General features: G+C 39.7%; 1 protein-coding gene and 1 long non-coding RNA gene across 2 annotated transcripts in view; one reads left to right on the forward strand and one right to left on the reverse strand.

Moving 5' to 3' along the window:
- LOC107742956 (uncharacterized) overlaps positions 1-19,294 on the reverse strand; it is a 37,567-nt gene extending 18,273 nt beyond the window's left edge. Inside the window, exons 1-2 of the long non-coding RNA XR_001640357.1 lie at positions 19,176-19,294; positions 18,696-18,766 (exon numbers count right to left, since the gene is read on the reverse strand). This is a non-coding gene — a long non-coding RNA (uncharacterized LOC107742956). The remainder of the gene's footprint in view (positions 1-18,695; positions 18,767-19,175) is intronic.
- Positions 19,295-19,484: 190 nt separating this feature from the next.
- Positions 19,485-21,927, forward strand: LOC107742954 (transcription factor Sp9-like). Its single transcript, XM_016556043.1, has 2 exons — positions 19,485-19,570; positions 20,189-21,927. Exons 1-2 carry the CDS (start codon positions 19,550-19,552, stop codon positions 21,485-21,487), a joined length of 1,320 nt encoding a protein of 439 aa, XP_016411529.1. The 5' UTR covers positions 19,485-19,549; the 3' UTR covers positions 21,488-21,927.
- Positions 21,928-25,335: the final 3,408 nt, after the last annotated feature.

Below are 25,335 nucleotides of genomic sequence, written 5' to 3' on the forward strand. Positions count from 1 at the left end.
CTGCATGACACTTCATATTTGATGTTTTTTTGTTGAAATAACATGTTTCTTCTTAGTTTTTTCTTATCAGTTTTGTACATTAGGGTTTAATCGTACATGTAATGTTGTTAAATGAATGTTTATTGTATTATTTCAGAATCATGTGTGTCACCGTGATGGGGTTTAGTGTTTGTGTGAATGACACTGTGCACCTTCTATATATAAGTATTGGCTTCCTCAGCTCGTAGAAAAGCTGTTTCTGATGAGCTTTGGTTCATCATGTGACTTTCTCATCACCACCAGTTTTTGGTGGTTATCAGTGCATTACAATGGTTCAAAACAGATATTAACACTTCAATATGTTGGTTTATTAACATTACATCAGTTAATGAAATACGGTATTTTATTGTGAATTTAAGTTAAGTCTGTAAAACCTAAAATGTTGCTACCATATTTTTTATGGTGAAGTTCTGGCAACCACAGCTGCCGGTATTTTACCGTAAATGCCACAGATTTTTTTTTTTTTTACAGTGTGGTAAAAACTTAATTTAACATTTAAAAAAAGCTAACTTGAAAATTAAAAAATTTTAGAATTTTAAAAACATGTCTTGCAGTAAAGAACTAAGGAACAAAAATGTTCTACATTTAGATAAAGAAACAATTGTTTATATATGATCTATATTTATGTGATACATCTGTGTTTTTTTTTACATATAAACTGTAGTTTATGGTAAATTCAATGCATATTGTGCAAATTATTGTAGTTACATATATTCAGCAACTGGGTGTATACCTTTTTAGGAAGTATTGATGCATAGGTCTTTTCTATAGTCATTTACATATTGCGTATTTAATGTCATGTATACACAAGTATCTGCAATTTATGGTCAATTGTAATACATATGTATAATTTTAGTAGCTTTGCCCCAACAGACATTCAACTTTTGTCTGTGCTGCATGAACAGTTTGTACAAGATGCACTAAAGATGTATTGTACGGTCTAAAACCTGTGATTTACTGTTCATATTACATCAATGTGATTTTGTGGTAAAAGCTGCACAGCATGATATTTTGGTTACTGAGGATTCGCAATATCACAGATATTCAGTGCGATGTAAGTCCATTATTGAGCAGAAAAACATATGACGCACTCAGGACAGATTCTGATGCCACAACTGTCTCCTTTGTTGTTGACGGCTGCGAGATCATGTGATCGACATCATTCACTCAAATTACAGTACTCAGCGGCAGTCCGCTTCCTGTGCATGTTCTCACACGTGAAAAGGGAAGAGCACATCTAGATCACTTGCATTCCTTGGCTCGCTGTTAAAATGTTCTACACGAATGTGCCGCTGCAATTGCCCTGGCATTCAAGACCGTAAAAGCTACTTTACGAGTCTGTCAGAAGAAGAAGCCATTCGCCTCTGTCTACACAACAGCAAAATAATCCGGTTACGTACACAAATATAATGGACTCGACACATTTACGGAGTGCAAGCAAGGCGAGTCCTCGAGGGGACAAACTGCTAACGTTTCAGATACTGCATGCAACTTGAAAATATCTCATTTGTTGCGGGCCAAAATGTTTGCTCTCTCTCGCCGAATGCTCTCCCAAATACTTCATTAACATAATATTATAGAGGCCAAGAGCGCCGCTAGATGAGACATTGAGAGGTTTCACTTGACAGGGAAGATAACCTTTCAAACCGGCTCTGAGATTCATGCAGTCAAAGAATAGATATATCAGGACAGTCCCAGATTTCATTAGCTTTGAGAGACATTAGCTTTTTCATTCGTCTTTCACGGGAGCTCTCTGTCTGTCATTTCCCTGCCCCGGTGCGTCTGAGAGCGGCTTGATTGAAAGGAACCATCATATGCACATCCGTGTTGTCCCACACCATTCCGAGAGCAAACCGTTTTAGATCCTTAACTATAGCCGCCGCTGTGATTGCTCAGCCACCGGCAATTTCCTAACCAACCACCACCTGAACAATGATGTGTTCAGCCCTCTGCTCTCCAGGCTTTCTGAGGGGAATCATTTCACAGTTTGGAACCAGATCTCCATAGCAACTCCTCTTTGAGGGGTTTAGAATCACCATCCAGTAATTCTATGATCATCAAGCACAGCCATTCCCAACCGTTCTTTTCACAGCGGACACGGGGCGGTTTGGGGGGGAGGAGGTAGGGAGGTTGAGGCTGTTCGGAAATTCTACAGTCTATTTCAGGCAATTCATCCAGCCTGCCTCCATTAGAATTCAAAATATTTCGACCTTCAATCACGGAGCGTGTTATGTGGAACTGCTGCGATCTCCAGTCAAGACGAGCGACCGTTTTAGTCTAATCACCCAGGACGAGGCAAGGCAGAGAGAGACTCCTCAATCGGAGCCTAATCAAAATGCTCGTTTTAAACGCTGACAGTCTCTCAACACGCGCCGCCGGATTGAAACCCCCTCCTCTCTCGCTCTCTCTCGCCGCGCCTGTCTGTAAATGGCGCTCAAAATACAGTAGATTTTCTCATTGACTGCAATCACATAATTCATCGTGGTGACAGAGTGTGTAAATGTTGTAGTGTGTACTGTACATCGGGAGGATTTCTCCTTGATAAATCGCTGTGCTGTGACATCAGTGCGAGACCTGGTGTATGTGTCTGTCTAGTGCCTCAAGCACTTGTGTGCACTTAGGCGGAAAAACGGTACAAATGCTCTCGATGCTTGTCGGCATGCTGTGGGAAAAATTTGAGCTGAGGGCCAGGCTGTTCCTCTCAAAAACCTTTAAAACGTTTCAAATGAACAACTTGCTTTTTGTGTCGTTCGTCGGTGCAAAACTCGCTGCCGTGGATTGTCAGGGTGCTCTACACTGAAAAAAAAAACTGGTGTAGGATCGACTCAGAAATTGCTAATAAATTTCACAAATAATTCGTAACTATTTTTACGTTTTGTCAAATTAGGGGCGAATTGGTATGAATTCATAAGAACTCAATTAATGGTGCATTTTCATACGTTACACCCCGCCGAGGGTTATAGGTTTAAGGGTGGACCTTCATATTTAGGGCCAGATTTACTAAACAGGGTGCAATCCCATAAAAGTGCCGATGGGAGTGGAAAGTTCTGCAGCTGATCTACTGACAATGCGCAAATTAAAGAACACAGACGCAGTTCAATCATTTTCATAATGATCAATGCAATCTACTAAGAACAGTGCAAACAAGCAGAGCCAATGATAATCAGGCGCAAACAACACATGCACAAATTGGGTTAAGACATGGGCTGCATCCGAAATAGCATACTTCCCTACTATAGTCCATACTATGTCCTAATTTATAGTGCTCATAAAAGAGTAGTACTTCCGGCGTGATTCTGCAGTGTGCATACGATGGAAAATTTACTATCCCATGAGGTCATGGGAGAGGATTTATGAATGGCAGTGACGCGACACAACTGACGCTGGCCACATGACAATGACAACATGGCGAGTATACGTCCAGATTACATTCATAATACACACATTCATGCAATACAGAACATACTCTTTTTGAGGTCGCAAAGTAATTACTTATTCAAAAAAGTACCAACTCAAGAGAGTGTGTGATTTCGAACAAAGCCATGCTTTTTCGGATGGTAAATAATGGCACAAATACCAGTAAACTGACCAGCGCAAAACTTAGTAAATCACCTTCAAAGAATTTTCATTTTCACTTACAGACACCTACAAATGCATAATCAGTAAGTTCAGCTGTCCACACCTTTTCATCACTTATGTTTCACTGTGTGTCTTCAGTAAATCCTGACAATATATTTTTTTATGCCAAAAAAAGGGTTTGCGCTAGTGCATGCTGTTAGTAAATCTGGCCCTTAGTTTTTGTTTTTTTTTGTAAAAATCATACACTTTCAAACCAATTCATGTGAATTCATCACTAATTTGGCAAATTGATAAATAGCTGTGTTTTCCAATGAGTGCAGGTATTGTGTTCACAAACGGAGCAGGATGAATTAAGTTTAAATCTCAGGGTTATCGGTTTGTTCAGCCTTATATTCACCTTTTACGTATGAGGTTTTTTTTTTTCCAACAGTTGTGCATGTCTTGAATTGCTGAACAGTGTTGTAGATCAAAACCAACTGACTGTTCATTTAGGCAGTCAGAAAGATGAGCACTCAATAATATAAAAGTGAAAGCCTGGATTACAGCGTGACAACATGTGTTACATCACCTCCATGCACTTGTTAACCTTCTTTTCAAACTGCCCCTGGGAGATAAAAATTACACAATTGTCTTCCCACAACAAAGAGACGGCCGCTGGTTATTGTTGCATGTGGACAGAATGTTATCTTGCTAAGGACATATGTCTAATGTTATCACCCGTACCACATCACAGAGCATCTCCCAAAGATATTTTGATGAGACATGAAGTATGGTCAGCTTCCAGCAGCTCCAGAGGTGCCAGATGTTGAAATGTAAGATTTTGAGGTAAAGTACCACAAAACTCAGTTCAGGGTGTGACTATATTAAGTCGTTTGAATCTACCACATTGGCTTTCTTCTTCATTGTTTGGCTTGATACCAACTCTGTGTAAACAAAATGGGATTTCTGCAATTCTACAGGAGTGTAAGTCTCTGTAACATAACAGTCGTCTTCAGTAGTGTGCGTAATTTCACAGAGCTGCATTTGATACGCAGTCATGTGCAGGTGCCAGTGTCAGTAGCGATTATAGAAGGTGTGCATTTAGAGAAGCCAAGCACAACATCGGCGATCAACACATGTGAAAATGCACAGCTCTGGGGAGCTTTGGGCCACGGACGGGACTTGAGCAAGAATAACAGAGCGGCATGGAAAGAGACTCATAATGTGTACCAGACTAAGGCAAATGAGATGGTAAGATTTCTACACTCACAGACAAACCACAATTCTCCCGGCTGAAGTAGTCCATTGGTTAGCTACCGTGAAGCTCTTTCCGAACATGAGGCACGCCGAGGCTTCAGTTTACAGCACTCAGATCCCCAAACTCCTCTCTAATAGTTTTTGGAGGCTCAGAGTGAAAATAAATCCACTGTTTACACAGCCTTTTTCAAATCATTAGAGTACCAGAAAATATCTCGGCACGTACTGCAGGGTATAAGGTTGAGCAACATTTCCTCGTACTTCAAAAGTCTCTGCAAGAGCCTGCAATTCCAGTCCAACCGCTGCCTGGCTCCAATCATTAGCTGATAAAACACTCTCTCTGTTTGGTTACAGCCATACAGCCAGCAGTGGTTAAACCCATGAAACAACCATGACTATCATAGCGAGACACAACGAATGACTGACACCCTCTTATGTCCAAAAAATGATCTAAAAAGGGTTCAGATTTGTCCAGATGCTTAAATCTTACATGATACACAGTGACATGGTTGGTTTTCAATGGTCTAATAAACTCCACTCTGCTAAATCTCTCATCAGATTCACATTTACTACTACCAAGGTTAGGGGTAGAGTTGCTGTGCGACTCCAAATAATCACAACGGGGGAATGCACTAATGAAGGATTTTTTTATTTGAACATGCCATTTGCATGGATGGATGGATGACAATTAATTTATTTAATATGCATGATGCAAGTGGTAGACGAGTTCAGGGTTAAATTAGTGTCTGGTTAAACTGGATTGGGGTGGTTAGTGAGTAAGATTTTGCACTGAAATTCAAGGTTTGATTTCCAGTTTGAACCTAGTGTTAATTGTAAGGCTGCAACAAACAATTATTTTGATACTAATAATCTAAGAATTATTAAAATGGTTAAACGACTAATTGTTGATTATTTTCTCAATTAATCAATAGGCTTTAACTCAAAAAGGCAGTCATGGCCTAATGGATAGAGAGTCGTACTTGTAACCCGGTCATGGGTTCGAGTCTCAGGTCCGGCAGGAATCGTCGGTGGGGGGAGTGAATAACCAGCGCTCTCTCCACCTTCAATACCACGACTGAGGTGAGACCCTTGAGCAAGGCACCGATCCCCCAACTGTTCCCTGGGCGCTGCAGCATTGGCTGCCCACTGCTCTGGGTGTGTGTGTTCCGAGTATGGGACCCCATACTTGGACACACGTCACTTTCATTATTCAGCTTTTGCAATTCATTAAAATGTTTAGTTGTACATATTCCATGCATATTCATATATATAAAAGCTGCTTCATAGCAGGAAATCAAGTTGTAATTCTAACTGAGAGCAACACTGGCACTGTTTAAAACTGAAAAGCTGCTTGATTTAAAGCAGTCTATTGTATAAAGCGCTATATAAATAGACGTGACTGGACTTTCCTGGAGTGGCGATTGCAGATCTCGTGAAAACATATCCACATCACTATGATCAGATGCTTTCTTAACTGCTGTTTTCTCACTGTCAGGGTTCAGATGTGTCCAGATGCTAAAATGTTACATGATACACAGTGACATGGTTGGTTTTCAATGGTCTAATAAACTCCACTCTGCTAAATCTCTCATCAGATTCACATTTACTACTACCAAGGTTAGGGGTAGAGTTGCTGTGCGACTCCAAATAATCACAATGGGGGAATGCACTAATGAAGGATTTTTTTATTTGAACATGCCATTTGCATGGATGGATGGATGACAATTAATTAATTTAATATGCATGATGCAAGTGGTAGACGAGTTCAGGGTTAAATTAGTGTCTGGTTAAACTGGATTGGGGTGGTTAGTGAGTAAGATTTTGCACTGAAATTCAAGGTTTGATTTCCAGTTTGAACCTAGTGTTAATTGTAAGGCTGCAACAAACAATTATTTTGATACTAATAATCTAAGAATTATTAAAATGGTTAAACGACTAATTGTTGATTATTTTCTCAATTAATCAATAGGCTTTAACTCAAAAAGGCAGTCATGGCCTAATGGATAGAGAGTCGTACTTGTAACCCGGTCATGGGTTCGAGTCTCAGGTCCGGCAGGAATCGTCGGTGGGGGGAGTGAATAACCAGCGCTCTCTACACCTTCAATACCACGACTGAGGTGAGACCCTTGAGCAAGGCACCGATCCCCCAACTGTTCCCTGGGCGCTGCAGCATTGGCTGCCCACTGCTCTGGGTGTGTGTGTTCCGAGTATGGGACCCCATACTTGGACACACGTCACTTTCATTATTCAGCTTTTGCAATTCATTAAAATGTTTAGTTGTACATATTCCATGCATATTCATATATATAAAAGCTGCTTCATAGCAGGAAATCAAGTTGTAATTCTAACTGAGAGCAACACTGGCACTGTTTAAAACTGAAAAGCTGCTTGATTTAAAGCAGTCTATTGTATAAAGCGCTATATAAATAGACGTGACTGGACTTTCCTGGAGTGGCGATTGCAGATCTCGTGAAAACATATCCACATCACTATGATCAGATGCTTTCTTAACTGCTGTTTTCTCACTGTCATCATGTTTGTTGCTTGTGTATTGTGTTTTTGAGTGTTACTGAGCTCATGTAAAAAAATGCTGAGATGTTCGCTAACAGTAAAGCGTTTATCGAACTTCTTTTTACCCCTAACCGAAGAATGCAAAATAAATTTTACCATTAGCATATCGGGGATTTTGCATGACAGCATTTTTTTTACATTTTTTTAATTTTGTAACACTTTCTCAGACTGCACTGGTTCGGCTTCATTTGTATCTCATGAGTGTCTTGTTCTATTGAATTGCATCTGGGAGGGCTGAAGTACATTCTTAATGAGTCCTCTGCACAATCTGACTTTGTTGCAACCTAGAATTAAACTGCTGGTTTCGTCTGGCCACTATTTTGACACACTATTTCCCTGTTTAATACTGAAAAGCTGCTTTGACACAATCTGCATTGTAAAATGCGCTATATAAATAATGGTGACATGACTTGACTTGACTTACACACTGCTCAAACCGCTTCATTGCAGGACCTTACATTAGGTCGTATAAGATCAAACGACTATCCAACCACAAAAATATTTTTCAACAATTTTTTTTTTATTGTCAGTGTTGTTGATAATGTTGACTATAATCTTTCCAACCCCAGTTCAATGTTGCATGTGAATCTTGCGAGACTTTTCACAGAACAAGGGTAACCATCAATACATGACCTAGTAACACAGAACTAAACCCAATCATGACAATCATGCTCATAACCAGCAGTTTTCTACACTAATCCTATAATCAATCGAAATGACTTTTCCGGTTTGCCGTAAGGTGGGAATGTCTGCATAACCTTTTATATAAAACCATGAAAAGCAGCACGTTCACACATATTCTGGCAGATATTTGTGCCACAGCACAGTTTTATGTTGAACACTCAACGCATTTGGCAAACGTTCATTTCGATGCAAGAAAAAGCATGTTCCCACTACCATATAATCAGGAGATAAAAAGAAGAGCCCTGGATGTTGAAACATGTCCCTGCTGACACTGGATAAAACATTTCTATAATTACAAAACAAAGACAGAAATTGTTAATGGTTAAGTGGTGGAGGAACCATTTATACTCAGTGGAATCTGTTCAAGGAAAACAATGGCGAGTGAAAACAGTGAGCCGTAAATTCATAAAAGAAAAGTGTCTGTTTTATGGGCTGGTTTTCCAGATCTATTCACAGGCTTTGTTTATGACAAAGATAAAAAAAAAAGGAGCTGGATATAGTTAAACATACAAGGAGCCATGAAATACAGCAAAATCGCAATGAACTCTGGGAGCATTTAATCTTTTTAATATGCAACACAAGTAAAGACAAACCATATAGACTGGATGCTTTACATATTTTAAAGGCCATGTGTGAGTGGTGCAAGTCTCTAGTGTATAGATATAAGTCCCTTCTTCAGTATAAGTCTGTTTTATCAACCTCCAGGAAAAAACTGTAACTCCTATCGCTTAGAAAAGAAGTTGCTCACTTCACACCAAGTCGCACAATTTGAATAAACTCCTAATACTGCGAATCCTAAAACGCATGCCTTAGCACACGCCACTGTGCAAAACTTTGTGGATCATCCAAGTGATAGAGTTATAAATCACATAAAAACCTGCTTCACTGAATTACACATGGTGGCCAGCAAACAAAACCAATATTAATGTACAGTTCCCCTACCGCTGGTCACAGTACATCAGCCACATGTGTCCTGTATTACACAAAAATACTGGACGCCATACATATGCACACATTCTACTGCATTCTGTTCACCTAAATTAAAGTCTTCATCCACCATCCAACAGCTACACAGATATTTGATTCAGCATATTGCCTTAATGGAAGCTCCAAAAGGGATTTGTGGGATTTGTGGAGAACCATATTAAAAGAACTGATCAACCAAATTGTATTCCAATTGCAATCTATATATAATATGAGCATTCAATGTAAGACTGATCTGCAGTGCTGGAAATGTGGTAAAGTACAGTGGTGAAAAACATGGTTTGGTAATATGACCTGAGGCTGCTGCATCTGAAAGCTGCTTGAATTTCATAAAAAGCGAATGCAGTCTGTTTAACAGGACATAAATATATCACCAGAGGAATCACTTATGCTAGATTCATGTGGCTGAATTTGCTGCTTATTAAAGGTTAGTAAAGTAGTTAAGGTTGTTGTTTAACAGATCTAAAATATGGTCATGCAGAATAAGGCATTAATATGTGCTTTATAAGTATTAATAAACAGCCAATTTGCAAGTAATGCATTCAACTTGTTAATAGTGAAAATTGGTCTCTAAACTAAAGTGTTACCAAATACCTTACACAAACAGCCTGCATTTTGAATAAACAGCTTGTGTAGCTAACAACTGTTTGATGAGCTACAGTTGTAAAGAAGCCTGCCCAACAATAAATTGGGGGATTTTACAGAGAATTTAGAGTCGGCACAGACCTGGCTTAACTCAGCCGTGTAAAGACAACTTCATGATACACTCTAAAAAATGCTGGGTTGTTTTAAAAATTTAACCCAACAGCTGGGTTAGTCCATATTTGACCCAAAGTTGGGTTGAAACAACCCAGCATTTTTTAGAGTGCAGTGGCTCACACACGCAACTCATGGAGAAAGACGTTTTCTTCCATACTGCAAACCTCCAAGTGCACTTGTACATGATTATACTGCTATTACACTATTCAAATGAAGACCGTTTTCCATTCAGACAATGGAAATGTGTTGTTATTTGGGTGGTTTCTTGTCAGGGACCACAGTGTCCACAATGAACTCATTACTACATATAGACTGGCTTTCATCCTCAGGACCGCACATCTGCACGTGGATATACCCAAAGAAAACAATCACTTCCTGACAGACATCCGCATTGCACACAGCTCCAGAATAATAGTTTTCACCTGCAGTCTGAGGCGAACATGAGACGCATAACACCGTGTAAAATATGAAAATCTCCAAGAGCCTTTCAGAGAGTTTCCAAAGGTACGACTGACGCAACCTGTCTCGCCTCACAAGGGCTGTTGAGCATGTCAGAAAATGGCCTCGGAGCTGCCGTGACACCTTTATTCCCGTGTCCAGCGGTAATGCCAAGCAAAGAGATCCACTAAACAATGAGTATAAGCGCTCGGTATTGTAACTCTGTCCCCTCCGCCTCAAACAGCACATCCAGTAATCAGAGCTCTTCTCCAGTAATGGGAAAGTCAATAGCTGCATACAATCAGTAAACAAATTCTGCTATTTTTAAAAAGAGCCTCCGTCTCCATTTTAGTGCCGGCAATTTAAATTATTCTACCGTGTAACACCTTAATTGTGTAAGACAAAGACGATGTCAAGAGCACAAAAGAAACATGAGAGGAGCGTAATTTCTGTGCTGCCACGCAGAGATGACATGTGATAAGCATTGAGTGTGGACCGCTCCGCCGAAGCCCAATGACAGTTTGTAGTTAGTCGCCATAATAAGGCAGAGACAAACAGTTTGTCTTTAAGCTGTTGTGAATGTCAGCCTCTTAATGAAGATAAAGAAATGCCGTTAGGAGCATATCAAAGTCAGGCCGTGCTCAGTTCTCGTCTTGGATTTCATTATTGGCAGTTAAACAAAGCGGTTTTATATTTGCAGCATTTAAACATTGAGGGTTGCCTTTCAAGGATATTGATCTTTTTTTTTTTTCTCTCTTCTCAGAGAGATGGTTTTAATCCACTGTTTCTTCTGGGAATGCTGTATTTATTATGCTGTTGTTAGTGGCCGACTCTGACTTGCATTCAAAAGCCTATTAAACTCAAATTGGAGTTTAGTGGTTTTTGGCCCATGTCTGTTTACTTAGAGACCATTTGCATGTTAGTGCACTCCTAAAATCTGACAAAATGAACTTTTAGAAGATTTGTACAGTCAAAATACCAAAAACATTGATGGGTCATCATCTCTTGCACTAGCAGATGTAGCTCTTATACCACCTTCCTCAATCGCTATAGCATGATGAACCTTTTTCAATAGGACATACTTCAATGGTTTCTTAAACATTTTGCTGGTCAGTTGACATCATATTTTTCACACATCTCTTATTTTTAATTTTACATTTTTTCAATGATTACTTTGTTAATATCAGCAGTTAGCCTGGATCTGGTTTTGGTTTCGAGTTGGAGAGCAGTAACTAAACATACCACTACCTTTCAAACGTTTGGCGTGATTGATTGATTGATTGATTGATTGATTGAAATAAATTAATACTTTTATTAATCAAGGACACACTGAATTGATCAAAACTGACAGTAAAGGCTTTTATATTGTTAAAAAAAATTCTATTTCAAATGAATGCTTTTGTTTTCTATTAAGGTTTCAATAAAAATCTTAAGCAACACAAGCGTTTTCAGCATTGATAATAATAATAATGTTTCTTTAGCAGCAAATTATCATACACTCTAAAAAATGCTGGGTTAAATACAACCCAGTGCTGGGTAAAATAGGGACAAACCCAGCAATTGGGTTGTTTTGACCCAGCGGTTGGGTTACTACCCAGAAGGTTGGGTTAAACATTTAACCCAACCGCTGGGTCAAAACAACCAAATTGCTGGGTTTGTATATTCAAACAGAAAATAGTTATTTTAAATTGTAATATTTCACTATATTGCTTGCTGTTTTACTGTATTTTTGCATAAACGTCTTGCATTAAAAGATCTTACCAGCGCCAAACTTTTGAACAGTAGTGAGGGTAGCAAAGCTGTTTTCTGATCTGACCTGAATGTAAAAATAATCAAATAGGCCTATGTTATATTTGAGAGCTCCTTTACTTTTACCTTCAATCACTTTTAGTTAGCAGCTTGTGAAGTCAACTAAAGTACAAAAGAGTAGCAGCTTGAGCATAATATAATGAGTAGCTGCAGACAGTTTAAAATGACTCTGTTATCATGCAAACTTCTTTCTGACCAAAACGACACACTCTGAATCATGTCGGCCCTTGTGATTTCGTCTTAAGCAACATGCCAACATGTGGGTGCACTTTTGTAGATATATTTCTGAAGACTCCTGCACACTGCTGCGATGAGTAACCTCCACGACGAGGTAGTCATAAAACTATAGGGAGTCACTGCATTGCTCACGGTTGCTGAGGTAAACATGTGTGAGAAGGAACAGGTGCAGTCCCATCCCGACTCGGCCAGACAGACGCTCTCAGTCATGACTCAACAGCGAACATAAAACTATTGCGTGACAGAAAGCCTTTACATAGCGCACACACCTCCTTGACAGAAAAACATACATACGTCCTACACACCCTGACCAGAAACCATCAGAGAAAACCGAGACAAGAATTCAATATCGCCCAGAAAATATATACAGAAGTTCAGTGTGGAGCCTACTGAATATTAAATTCAATTTTAGGGCTGTCAATATCGCAATATCCACAATAAAAGTTTGTGTTTAGATAATATATGTGTGAATATATTTAGGAAAAAATATGCAATATATTTATATATAATATAAATCATATATTTTTTAAATATATAAATGTGTGTGTTTATAAATACATATAAATATACACAGTACACATGCATATATTATGTAAATACAAACTTCTTTTGTGGATGCAATTACGATTAAGCAATTTGACCACCCTAAATTCAATTAAATAAAATCAAAAATAAAATAAGATCAGATAAAAATAAAATAAATAAAATAAAAGTTAAAATGTTTGAGTGCCATTGAATTAAATGCAAAATATAAAACCAAGCAGCATTTATTTTAAATAAATTCCTCACTTAAAAGCACACATATCAAGCAAATGAATAAATAAATATATACATTAATTCATTAAAAACAAAGTTTTGAATTATAAAAAAAGGTTTTCTGTTAAAGTGTATTTAGACATTTTCTGTTTGTCACATGTTAGTTCAACATGTTTGTAGTTAATGATATGGATTGTCTAAATGCATTTTGAAGCCACTGTAAATATAATAAAATAAACATCTATAGGCCCAGTGGGTGCTGGTCCAAAAAAAAAAGAAGTTATAGCAATGGCAGAATATAATTGTTTGATTAATCATTTTATAGCATTGACAGGACTCCAAAAAGTATACGGCCTGATATATTTATTTCTTAATCTTTTCCTTTCATTCTTGCACCTTAATTGACTGTGTCTGGTGCAGAAAGAAAGCTTTCAACAAATACAGACAGACAGATGCACAGTGTGTGTGTGTGTGCGTGCTTGTGTGGGTGCTTGTGTGTGTGTGTGTGTGTGTGTGTGTGTGTGTGTTGCGAGCAGGGCAAATGGCAGCGTTGGTGGTGCCTGGATTCAGTGTTTTTATCTGGCTCAGTGATGCGGAAGAGGAAGCCTTGAGATGCGGCGTGCTGTTGTGTCGAGCTGACTTCCTGAAAATAGAGACACAGCGCACACACTGACATGACTGGATCAGAACTGTATAGACACTAAAGAACATTGTCTCATTTCCAAAAGACATAGGAAAATAACATATGAATCCGAACTGACGCTCTGCTGTTATTCCAGCACAAAGCCTGATAACAAGGCCTTTAATCCCATAATAGATCTGTTGGATTTGGGATTCAGGGCTAAATTGTTTGCGCGGCTGGAGTGGTGGTGTGAGACCACGGCCTCATGTTGAGCGGGATGAGCGATTTCTGCGGCAGCTGAAGAGTCCTTCACTCGGGGAAGGGTGAGCGCGAGACCAGCTGTCTCCACCTCACCTGCTGCTGGGAATGTGAATGACTGCTTGATCGAAACGCAAAAACCAATAGGGCTGAAATTGCTTTAGATTGATGACATAGGGCTCGAGGTCTTTCACTGCCCAGAATAACGCATCCAATCTGACAGCAGAATATAATTCAAGGGCACTTTAAGAGTGACCTCTAAAGTAGTGAAGGAACCTCTCTGTAAACAGCTAAATAAAACACTGCAAGGGCCGTCAAATCTGCTTGAACTTGCTAAAGATGAAGGCCAAGAAATTATATGAGAGAGCCATAATATCATAATATACAGTCAGTCTATATAGACTGACTAAATATATATACAGTATATATAATAATTTTTGGTTTGACTGTATATATATATATAGTCAAACCAAAAATTATTCAGACACCAGACATAATTTTTGATATTTAGATATTTTATACTAGTGGGTGCAGGACACTATAGTTCATTTATGTAAGTGAGGATTGCAAAATACAGTAAACTGTGACATATTACACCCAAAAATTCTTCATACAGTGGACTAGCAGATAAAAAATTTTTTTGATAAAAATGTTTTTAACTCTGAGTTCTTGTCATATTTTATTACCATTTTCCAAACTATAGCGAATAAACTGTGATAATGTGAGAAATAAATTTTGACTATATATATATATATACTATAGGATCATGCCACTGAAGACTGGAGTAATGATGCTGAATGCTGAAAATCCAGCTTTGCATCATAAGAATAAATTATATTTTCAAATATATTCAAATAGAAAACAGTTCTTTTAAACTGTACTAATATTTTAAAATATTACTATTTTTTTAACTGTATTTTTAATCAAATAAATGCAGCCTTGGTGAGCATAAGAGACTTCTTATGAAAAAAATAAAATAATAAACATGATACCCTAGCAAATAAAGTACTGTGTTTGTACCATGCTTCATTGATGGTATCAGATGGAAATGCCATAGTACTGAATGGATTTTCATATACTACTGAAACAGTACTTAAAAGGTCCTTAAAGAAAAATAAAAGACAGAATTGCCTTTGCCAAGGTACATATTTATGGCAATACATGGCGCTGTGATGTAGCAACAGCATCTTAGCATCTTAAATCGTAATGCCACAGAATCACGACAGTGCTCTCTTTTTGTAAAGCAGTTTAATTACATCTTTCTATTTGTAACAAGTTCATAGCAAACAGCTCGCGTCTCACGAGATCTCAGACGAGTCCAAACCCAATTAGACAGAGCCGTCAGTCACACGGTCACTACAGAGATGAGCAGTGGTGGACCGCAGCACTTCTTCTCCACACAACCCATCCCTCTGCGCCACAAATTACAGGCGACAGCCTCGTCGTGTAGAGTTAGAGCCGCGGCAGCGCCGTGAACCGAGGGCTTTTCATAGGCACCTGTTGGCGCGTGTGTTTATCTGAGCTGGACCCTGACAGAACCAGAAGCCTCTCTTGATTGAGACTGCAAAGACAGATGCGTTTCGACTCAGAAACGCGACCTAACGTGCTAAATGCATTTTTTTTCTTCCTTGCTTTGTTTTGGTATAGCTACTAATAAAAAAATAGCATTTAAAACAATATTTAATTATAACTAATATAATAATAACATTAAATATCATTATAATATAAAACATAAAATCGAATTAAATACATAAATAAAATAACGTGGAAAAAAAATAGCAAGATAGTAGGCTATCCCGCATATCCCAAGACGGCATTAACATTAACAAACACCTAGAGAGAAAAAAAATTATCATATGGCATACATATGCAAATTTCCAAGAGTAGTCGTGCATTATGTGCGCAGTGTCACTGTTGCTCTATTGTGACAGGCGGAGAATAGCAGATAACATTCACTGGCCACTTAAGAACAACACGACATCCCATGACCTGCGCGCTGCTTGTCAGAGCGATCCTCCACAGGCGCCTTGTCTGCGAGCAAATTATGAAATCATAATGTGCACGGATAAGATCACCATGTTTGGATACTGAAATGGCCACAGAAGGCTGTAACCCTAGTGATCTGTTCCTCCTGTTTTTAAGATGAAATAATGCTGGATGATGAGAGAGAGAGAGAGAGAGAGAGAGAGAGAGAGAGATGTGAATAAAACCCCTGTGGGCCCCTAAAATGCACCTTCATCTGAAACTACAGTTTATAAACAATGACAAATTTGACAAGTGTTAGTTTAATACGCGACTGTTTTTTGATTGGTTTAATTGCGTATAGTGTCAACAGCTATATTAACAGCTGTCATGCAGTAAAATCCGACGTAGAGAGGAATTGCAGGGTTACCTGGAAGCGAATGTCACGGCGAACACCAGTGACCTTTGCGCTTTCACATCTGCCAAAAAACAACAGCCACATATCCAACAGAGATGTGTAGTTGTGTGAATAAATTAGCGAATTTATTATATGAATGAAGCTGCAAATCGAAAAACCCACCCATGATTACATCCGTGTCTTCGTTTTACTAAATCTAGCAACTGAAATAATTGAGGGAAAAGGTTCTGCTTGGAAGCACAAAGGCGTTTCTGTTCACTGCGCTTTGTTTTGCGCCACCAGCGTAAAGACGTTCCCAAACCGCGCGTCCTTTCACACGGGTTTATTAAAAAATAGCACAGTTGCACAGAAGAAGACTTGGTCCTCAGTGTTTGGTTAGAGCCTCGAATCCCGGTGAGCTCATTGAACATGCTTGAACCTGTCAAGCGTCTGTTTTATTGTCAAGATCATGAAGTGCACAAACACAGGAATTTTTTTTCTGTTGGCCCCAAAACATTTTTTTCCAAATAGAGACATTTAATCACAAAACCAACCTGCGAGGTGCCTCGAGAAGTGACACTATTTGCACAAAAAAAGCAACTGAGATGTGAGTTCATATTTGTTTTGACTCTCTCTGAATTGTTAGAGGGAGGAAACCAGGCTGTTTGGGGTGATCAAGTGAAGGACCTGTAGTAGAGAGGGATTTAAAATGAGCCAGATTAGTTAATTATCCACAAATGCGCTATTCCTTTTAAGGGTGGGGACAAATTAATCCCAGCGGCACCCGATAAGAATTCTCCCCTGAAAACCCCTTTCTCCCTGCTTCTACAGGGCTTCTGGAGCGGGCCAGACCCTTTTAATGAATAGGTCCGGATTAATCATTCATCTTGTGCTGTTTAACGCTGTGATGGATGTATATCGTCACTCAGGCTCACGACAATAGATGCACAGCGTTTTGTTCTTACCAAATAAATCACTCACATTGTTTAAGGTACATTGATCAATCTAATGACTTGTAATAGGCTCCTAATTACCACAGAAAAGTGCTTTCAAGCCGGACTGTGCTTTTTAATACAAACCGAGTTTTAATTTAAATATGCAGAGCGTAAGGTCCGGTTCGTTTTGGTGATCAGAATTAGCCTGCACTGAATTAAAATTATGACAGTAGCCAATGCATTGACATCTAACTTGCTTACTTTTAAACAAAAAAACTGTTTTTTTTTCCCTTCTAAAAAATAAACAAAAATAAATGTGGGTTTACCAAATTACAAAACATTTTTACGTATAATTTAAATGTGCCGTTTAATGTTTATTTTCTTTCTGTCTTTATTAACAAATGTAGCTTTATTTGCCACATAAATGCTGACGGGGCAATCAATCCACAAATTAAAAGAAACCACTCGAAGTGAATATATTAATTCACATATTAATTGCGAGTAGCTAGTCTCTTTAATGGCCCGTTTTCTTCAGCGTCTCATATTGGACACATTTCGCCTGAACTGGTAAAGAAATGCACATCGGATGCCCCAGTTTTATTTCATTTGCAGCAGAATAGACATGCCGTACATGCGCATACATACATATCTAAATATGTAACCTAAACCTCTCCGAGCCTCAGGCCAATTTGTTTATGCTGAACAGACGTTTAATAGTGTTAATTGTTCCTCCGTCAATTTGCAGTGATTGCGGAAATCAAGCGATTTTCGAGACTCCACCGCTTGGATTTGAATGGATTGTTTTATATTCCCTAGCTCTCTCCATAGGAGGGAATTTAAAGCAAAGCGCTTTGGAGTAAATTGCATCCAGCCTGACTGGCAGCGTTCAACCGCTATAATGGAGCATTATTTGGTCATTTTGAATACAGTAATGCACAGCGTTTCGGCGGGGGCCATTCTCAAGAAAATTGCTTTAACTTTTAAAAGGAGGCGATTCACTCGAAAGCAGGCCATTGTTACATTGTCATTATAGCCTTAAATGTTTTAACAAGCAGCGCAAGACACTGCTACAGCTAATGCATTGATCTTTATATATAAAAAGAATTGCTGAGAAAAAAAAAAGAAAAATTGTCAATTATTGCATCTGTTATTTATCCAAAAGGTTGGTATTTCTTTTATATTTAATTTAGTTTTTATTTAATTAGATTTAGCGCTCAAACTTTGCATTAAGAATTCATAGACTATATAAATTATAAGAAGAATAAATATTTGTTAACGATCTTTGAGTCATGTGCTCGCGTGTTGTTCTGAAGGTATTTATTAAAGGAAGCGCGGGGGTGAGCGCCCCAAACCCTAACCTGCGCCCCCAACATCCCTCCCTCTTTTTCTCTCTCACACACGAAACACTCTCAACAAAAGTCTAACACACCTGTTGTGGGATCAGTGGTGCCCCTCCGTCCTCTTCCTCCAACATGCATCCTTGCATTTCATCGACTGGTTCTAATTTGAAAGTTCGACATATTTTGAATATTTGGAATTTTCAATAAGTTCAGAGCATGACTAAAACATTCTTACATTTTAAAAATAACAGCATTAATGAAAGAATAAATAAGAAAATGACGCTGACATTGCATGATACTTATGATTTTGTATCCTCTCAAAACATGGCTGCGTAATGTCACCTTATAACAACGCTAACGAGTCTAAACAGAAATAGCGTTGTGGTTTTAATCCCTACATCAAATCACAATATAACTACCTACAATATAACCACATCATTAAAACAATAACGCGATCACAGCTGCGGACGGTTACGCGTGTGAACCTTTAATTTTAAGCATATCCGTTTGCACATGGACACACAAAACAGATATGGATATCATGCATAAAATCAAGATGAGCCGCTTACCATCGGAGGATGCCTATTAAATACCAATATGAGCTGAGCACTATAGTGGAGATTCTGCGCCTTGATGGCCATCTATATATATATAAAACGATGAAAAATAGCTGATGGCTTATTGCTTGACAGTGGGATCAGTACCCCAGTCATTGATTGACGTGCCGCTTTAGTATTTCTGTCATGGTCGCGTCGCTCATTGGTCGGACGCGGCTCGCCGCGCGCTCAGATTGGCTGAGTATTGCAGCCAGCTGTACTTCAAAGCACGCGCTCACTATACAACTCGAGTAGAGAGAGTAAAGCTTCAGCGCACTGTCCCTCAGACACACTGGAACACTGAGTCATTGTTCTCTTCAACTAGCTGCCTAGGAAGGGCCCTGGATATGGCCACGTCTATACTTGGGGTAAGTAAGCGCTTCTTTATTTTAATTCGACGCATTTTCGTTCTTTTAGTTGCATTAATGGCACTGACATGTCAGTGTTGCTTGCTTGCTTGCATTCAAACTTTTCAATGGTTTTTATTTTCGTTCTTAAAACTAATGATGCCACACGAGAACCTTTTCAACTTTCACAGAGAGATTTTAATTCGCTAGTTTTTATATCAACTTTTGTGCTCTAAATGAAGGCTGAACCCAATGCGCTGATCTGAAGAAGCTATAATGAAACACTGAGAACTTGAAAACCACGTTCAGCGAGACGATTCTATCTGGAAAATGATAATAATAATAATAAAGCAAGCACTGAATGTATTAGTGTATTGATATTCCTTAAGTTAGCCTATTAAAAATAATACTACCGTAATGTAAACGTGAAATTCTTTAAAGAAGTTTTTTAAGACGTGACAACTCGTACAACTATTTTGAAATCCAGCAGGACAAAATCGCAAGTGAAGCAACTGATTTTCGCGCTTGTTTTGGTTTTATTCGGGCGTTCGGTTTAGACTTGCTGGATTGTTTGATTTTCAAAACAGCCCAACTATGTTTTACAGTCTAGTAAAGCGCATAAACTTCTCATCCAAACAGGAAGAGCCGCGGTTTGGAACTACCCCTTTAGCCATGCTGGCTGCAACCTGCAACAAAATTGGCAACACCAGTCCCCTCACGACTCTGCCCGACTCCAGCGCGTTTTCCAAAGGCGGATTTCATCCCTGGAAGAGATCGTCGTCGAGCTGCAACCTGGGATCCAGCCTGCCCGGATTCACCGTCGCCACAAGCCGCAGCTCCTCGGGACTAACGACCAGCACCGGCTCGGCAAACAGCGCGTTCTGCCTGGCCTCGACCTCGCCGACCTCCTCCGCGTTCTCCGCCGAGTACAGCAGCTTGTTCTCCAACACGGCGAGCGTTTCCTCGCAGGAGTCAGGACAGTCCGCCTTCATTTCCAAAGTGCACTCGTCCGCGGAGACCCTATATCCGAGGGTCGGCATGGCGCACCCGTACGAATCGTGGTACAAGTCCGGCTTTCACTCCACCATCTCTGGCGAGGTGGCCAACGGCGCGTCCACGTGGTGGGATGTGCACACGAACCCAGGCTCGTGGCTCGAGGTGCAAAACCCAGCCGGCAGTTTGCAAAGTTCATTGCACTCCGGAACCCCCCAAGCCATCCACTCGCAGCTCAGCAGCTACAACCCAGACTTCTCCGGCCTTACGCACTCCGCGTTCAGCTCCACCGGCATCAGCCCCACTGCGTCCCACCTCCTGTCCACCGGCCAGCACCTGTTGACGCAGGAGGGATTCAAAACTGTGATCCCCACTTACACTGACGCGTCGGCCACAAACGCTATGATTTCCGGCGCCAGCTCGGGTATAGGGGCCTCATCCAGGTCCTCCAGGAGATACTCCGGACGCGCCACATGCGACTGCCCAAACTGCCACGAGGCGGAGCGGCTGGGGCCCGCGGGGGCCAGCCTGCGGAGGAAAGGACTCCATAGCTGTCACATCCCGGGCTGCGGTAAAGTCTACGGGAAAACGTCTCACCTCAAAGCGCACCTGAGGTGGCACACTGGCGAGAGGCCCTTTGTGTGCAACTGGCTTTTTTGCGGCAAACGGTTCACCAGGTCAGATGAGCTCCAGAGGCACCTGCGCACTCACACCGGCGAGAAACGGTTTGCTTGCCCGGTGTGCAACAAGCGCTTCATGAGGAGCGACCACCTGAGCAAACACATCAAAACGCACACCGCTGGAGGCGGAGGCAAAAAGGGCAGCGACAGTGACACCGACACCAGCAACCTGGAGACGCCCAGGTCCGAGTCGCCCGAACTGATTTTAGAGGGTGTAAACCCACGGGTCACGGTCAAAGATCAGTCTCCGCACCACGAGTCCTGAGCTTGACCTCAAAGGCTTTTTCCTCTTTTAGGTGAATCGAGAAAAGGAAACGGGTCTGGAGTAGCCTATGCGACAAACTCTGACATTGCATTGGAACGAGCACTTTCAGTGCAACACTGGCTATTTCTGCTGCGCACAGCCACAGACGAACGCTTTTCCTCAGCTTTCAGGACGAAGAAGTCTCGTCGAGGCTGAGTGTTTTTAACAGTGGACATTTGCTGCGGAATCGCTGCGGGAACTAAATAACCACGGCTGCCGGTTGAGCTAATTGTGTACATATATCCACAAAAATAACATGTTATTTTTCCCTGTAAATGTTACTTATGATTGTTTTGTGGTGGATCCTGAAATTCAGGGAATTTTCTTTCCTTTCGACACACTTTGTGGATGTCAGTATGTATGTTACACAGCTATTTAAAATTCATTTAACCTTTCCTTTACCTTGCTAAAAATATATAAATGTTTAATTGTACAAAGTCACGCTTACAAGGCTTTCATTTAGTAATTAAAGGGATTTAAAATCGAAAGATTGGGTTGTCTGGTGCAAATGTTTTCATCCGATTCAACCGAGGCTTTGCTAGTCTCAGCTGTAATCGTTTAAAGCCCGCGCGTAATTACGCACATTTATTTACATTTTAGAAAAATGAAACCACTGCAGACTAAACATCGATAATGTTGCGCTGATGTAGACTCGTTTTCCCCAGTGGGAAAAATCAATAGTTAATGCCCCGGAAAGGCATTTTTTTCCAAATGAAAATCTTGTTAAATAGTATTAATTATGACTTGGAGCACATCGCAGCCCCATGTGTCTTGTATTGGCGATTAGGGATTCGTGTCTTATCAAATATCTAATTACTCTCCGAGACATCATTTGTTCAGCAGCTCTTTATCGCACATTTTCCGAGGGGATTCGGTGACAAAGGGCCTCTGAATATTTATTTGAATTGCTCAAATTAACTGCTTAAATTTGCATGTCAAACGGAAAATGTCCATCCAAGAGAGGGCTGAAGGCATAAAGCATCGTTTAGCTTTTATAAAACGCTACACTTGATTTGGTGTTATGGGAACAGTTTTTTTTTCTTCTCTTCCTTTCTTGCCTTTTCTGGATGCCACTTTTGAAAGGGGAAATGGGGAGAGGCCTTATGCTAATGTTGGATTTAAAATGCTCTCGCTGTCAAATGGTCCCTGGCTGTTATTTGAATATCACTGGCCCTGTACTGAAAAGGTTCAAGGATGCTCTCTGACTTCTTTGTGTTTAGCCAGTGCAGCGTCCGATCCCACAGAAAACCCGGCGGAATAATTAGGCTACAGCTCGAGCCCTGCCTGGGAACTCGTTAGGGCTGCGCGTCTGCTCCACACGCTTTCTGCGCTACAAGGTAAATTGACCAGAAGGCAATAGAATACAATTATTTTCATTTCCTTTTGTGTGCTGGTGGCCGGTGCCGTAAAAACACACAAATATAGAAAACGGTCCATTATCATTTAATGACCTCGTGAAAAACGGATGACATTTTGCAAATAACGAATAAGAAATATTTAAGGTTAATAAATCTTGTAAAATGGTCAAATATCCTAGGTTTAAAATAGGCTACAACAAAATGCAATTTCCGTTTTACACCAATTTAGGAAAGCGTTTTCTCCAAATAAGCAGGTGTACAGAATACAGTTCTCGGGCTTTTAAAAAGTTCATATAGGATGCGACGATTTTATGGCCCACAATTCAAAATTTGTGTTACGGAAATGAGCGCTATTTGGGCGTGAAGACATTCAGGAGCACGCTTTACAATTATATGGTTCTATTAAGATTTACAAACGGGAGCTTTTACATGGACAAGATCTAAGTGCTTTTCAGGCTTTTGGAGGGGAGTGATGCGGCTGGGGTGGCGGACAGTGGCGCTGTCACTCACGGCCTTTTGTGCGCGTTTCTCTGGAATGCCCTCTGACTGAGCGCGAGGCAGAAGTCAGCTTTGTTTGCGCGCGGCAATAAAAGAGAGATCAAAGAGGAGCGCCGCTCCTGCCGCGGCGCGGGAAACTCAGCCGTGACGGTGGTGTGAGTTTCCCGCGCAGCCGGAGCGGCGCTGCTCTTTCATCTCCCCTTTAGTCAGAAAATGTCCATCAAGCGCAGATCGTGTTTACACATTAAATGCTCATTATTCTTATTAATAATAAATCAACCAATTCACTTCAGCGAATGGTAGATGATAATGTTTTACTGTCACATTCAGCCTTTCAGTGGGTTATGTTTTTCTGCGCATACAAAAAAAGTAGTCAGTATTTGTTCCTGAAATAGGCTATTAAAACAAATTGAATTGCAATTAAATTATTTTTTACATCGTAGGCTACTTCAGCCCACCCTTGGGTTGGGTTTATTTGAATATTGGTAAATACTGAGTTGTTATTTCGCGCGAGTTTGTTAATGTGGTTGTGTGCTCGTATTTCAGGCATTAATGTTGATCATTTATGAATATAAACCATGCGCTCTGAATGAAAAACATGTCCTGCCGTCAATATTTTTGTTGCCGCTTTTCACTATTTTTGAATTTTGAACAAGCCACTTCGAACACGAGGAGTGGAATCAGTGGACTTTGCATTGATTTATATGAAAAAAAGGATACTCAATTTTTTTTAAGGTAAAAATTATTAAATTTACAAATTTTTTTAAGGTAAGTGGTTGAAATCAATTTATTTTAGCTTCATTTCAATAAACAAATTTAGTTGACTAACTTTCAGCAACATTTATTTAATTGTAGCTAAAATAAATTGATTGCCACCACTTACCTTAAAAAAATAGTAAATTTAATTAATCATTTTTTCAGTGTCTGTGTCTGTGACAGTTCTGTTGCTTATACTGGAAACTTAAAAACACAATTCTTTGCAGCTAAACACAATAAATAGCCTAATAAAGTCACCCTGAATTTAAATCAAGATACAATTCCGAACAAACTACGAAGAAACTACCAAATAAAACTCCAAAATTAGTGTAAAAATCCTTTAAACAACCATTTTCAGTCGTCTTCCGAGATGAAAAATGTTAAATGTGGTTGAGGTTGAAGAGTAAAGGAAGTTTTGTGTCACATTCATTATACATTTATTTTACATATTTTTGAATTTACAAGGAGTAGCCTATAAACGTTTAAGGTGAGGAAGAAGAAGCTAAAAAAAATCAGTTAAATGAACTTGCAAAATAATTCATTGAAGTTATTATGTGTAGAATCTCGTAAAAAGGCTCAAAGAGTCAAACAAACGTTACATGTTGGATGGGCTAAACGCTAAAAGAAAAGGGAACCAGGACTACAGCAAATATTGGGGAAAAAAAAGTCAAACATAATTTTAATTGTGCTCTAGAACAGGTTCAGTTTCTACATTCTCAGAGCGCCCTCTTCTGGAGAAATCCTCAGAGCTGACTGTTAATGGGGAACAAATGGGGAAGCCACCCAAATTCACTGAAATTTATCATCATCAACCCTCACGTCGGTCCAAACCCTTATGAATTTAGGAAAGGAAATTTTAAAATATATACATTTAATCAGCTAAAATTTCCACAGAACAGCAGTTGTGACATCTATGAAGCTCCAAAATGATGAAGAGGGGGAAAAAAACACTGTTCTGTATTCCGAGTCTTCTGAATATAACTTTATTCGACAAACAGAACACCTTTAAAGGTAATATTCACTGAAAATCTCCCCCTTTCCTGCTCTCAGTACCAATTATTATCAAATGTCAATGGTTCTCGGGTGACCAAGAGATGTTTTAAAGAAAGGGGAGAATATGCATGAATAATGACTTGAATTTTGGATTGTTTGTCACATAAAAGGTATTGTATGACTCCAGTAGACATGCTGCTTTGT

This window comes from Sinocyclocheilus rhinocerous, unplaced genomic scaffold (genome assembly GCF_001515625.1).
Source record: "Sinocyclocheilus rhinocerous isolate Xijiao unplaced genomic scaffold, SAMN03320098_v1.1 scaffold45, whole genome shotgun sequence".
NCBI lineage: Eukaryota > Metazoa > Chordata > Actinopteri > Cypriniformes > Cyprinidae > Sinocyclocheilus > Sinocyclocheilus rhinocerous.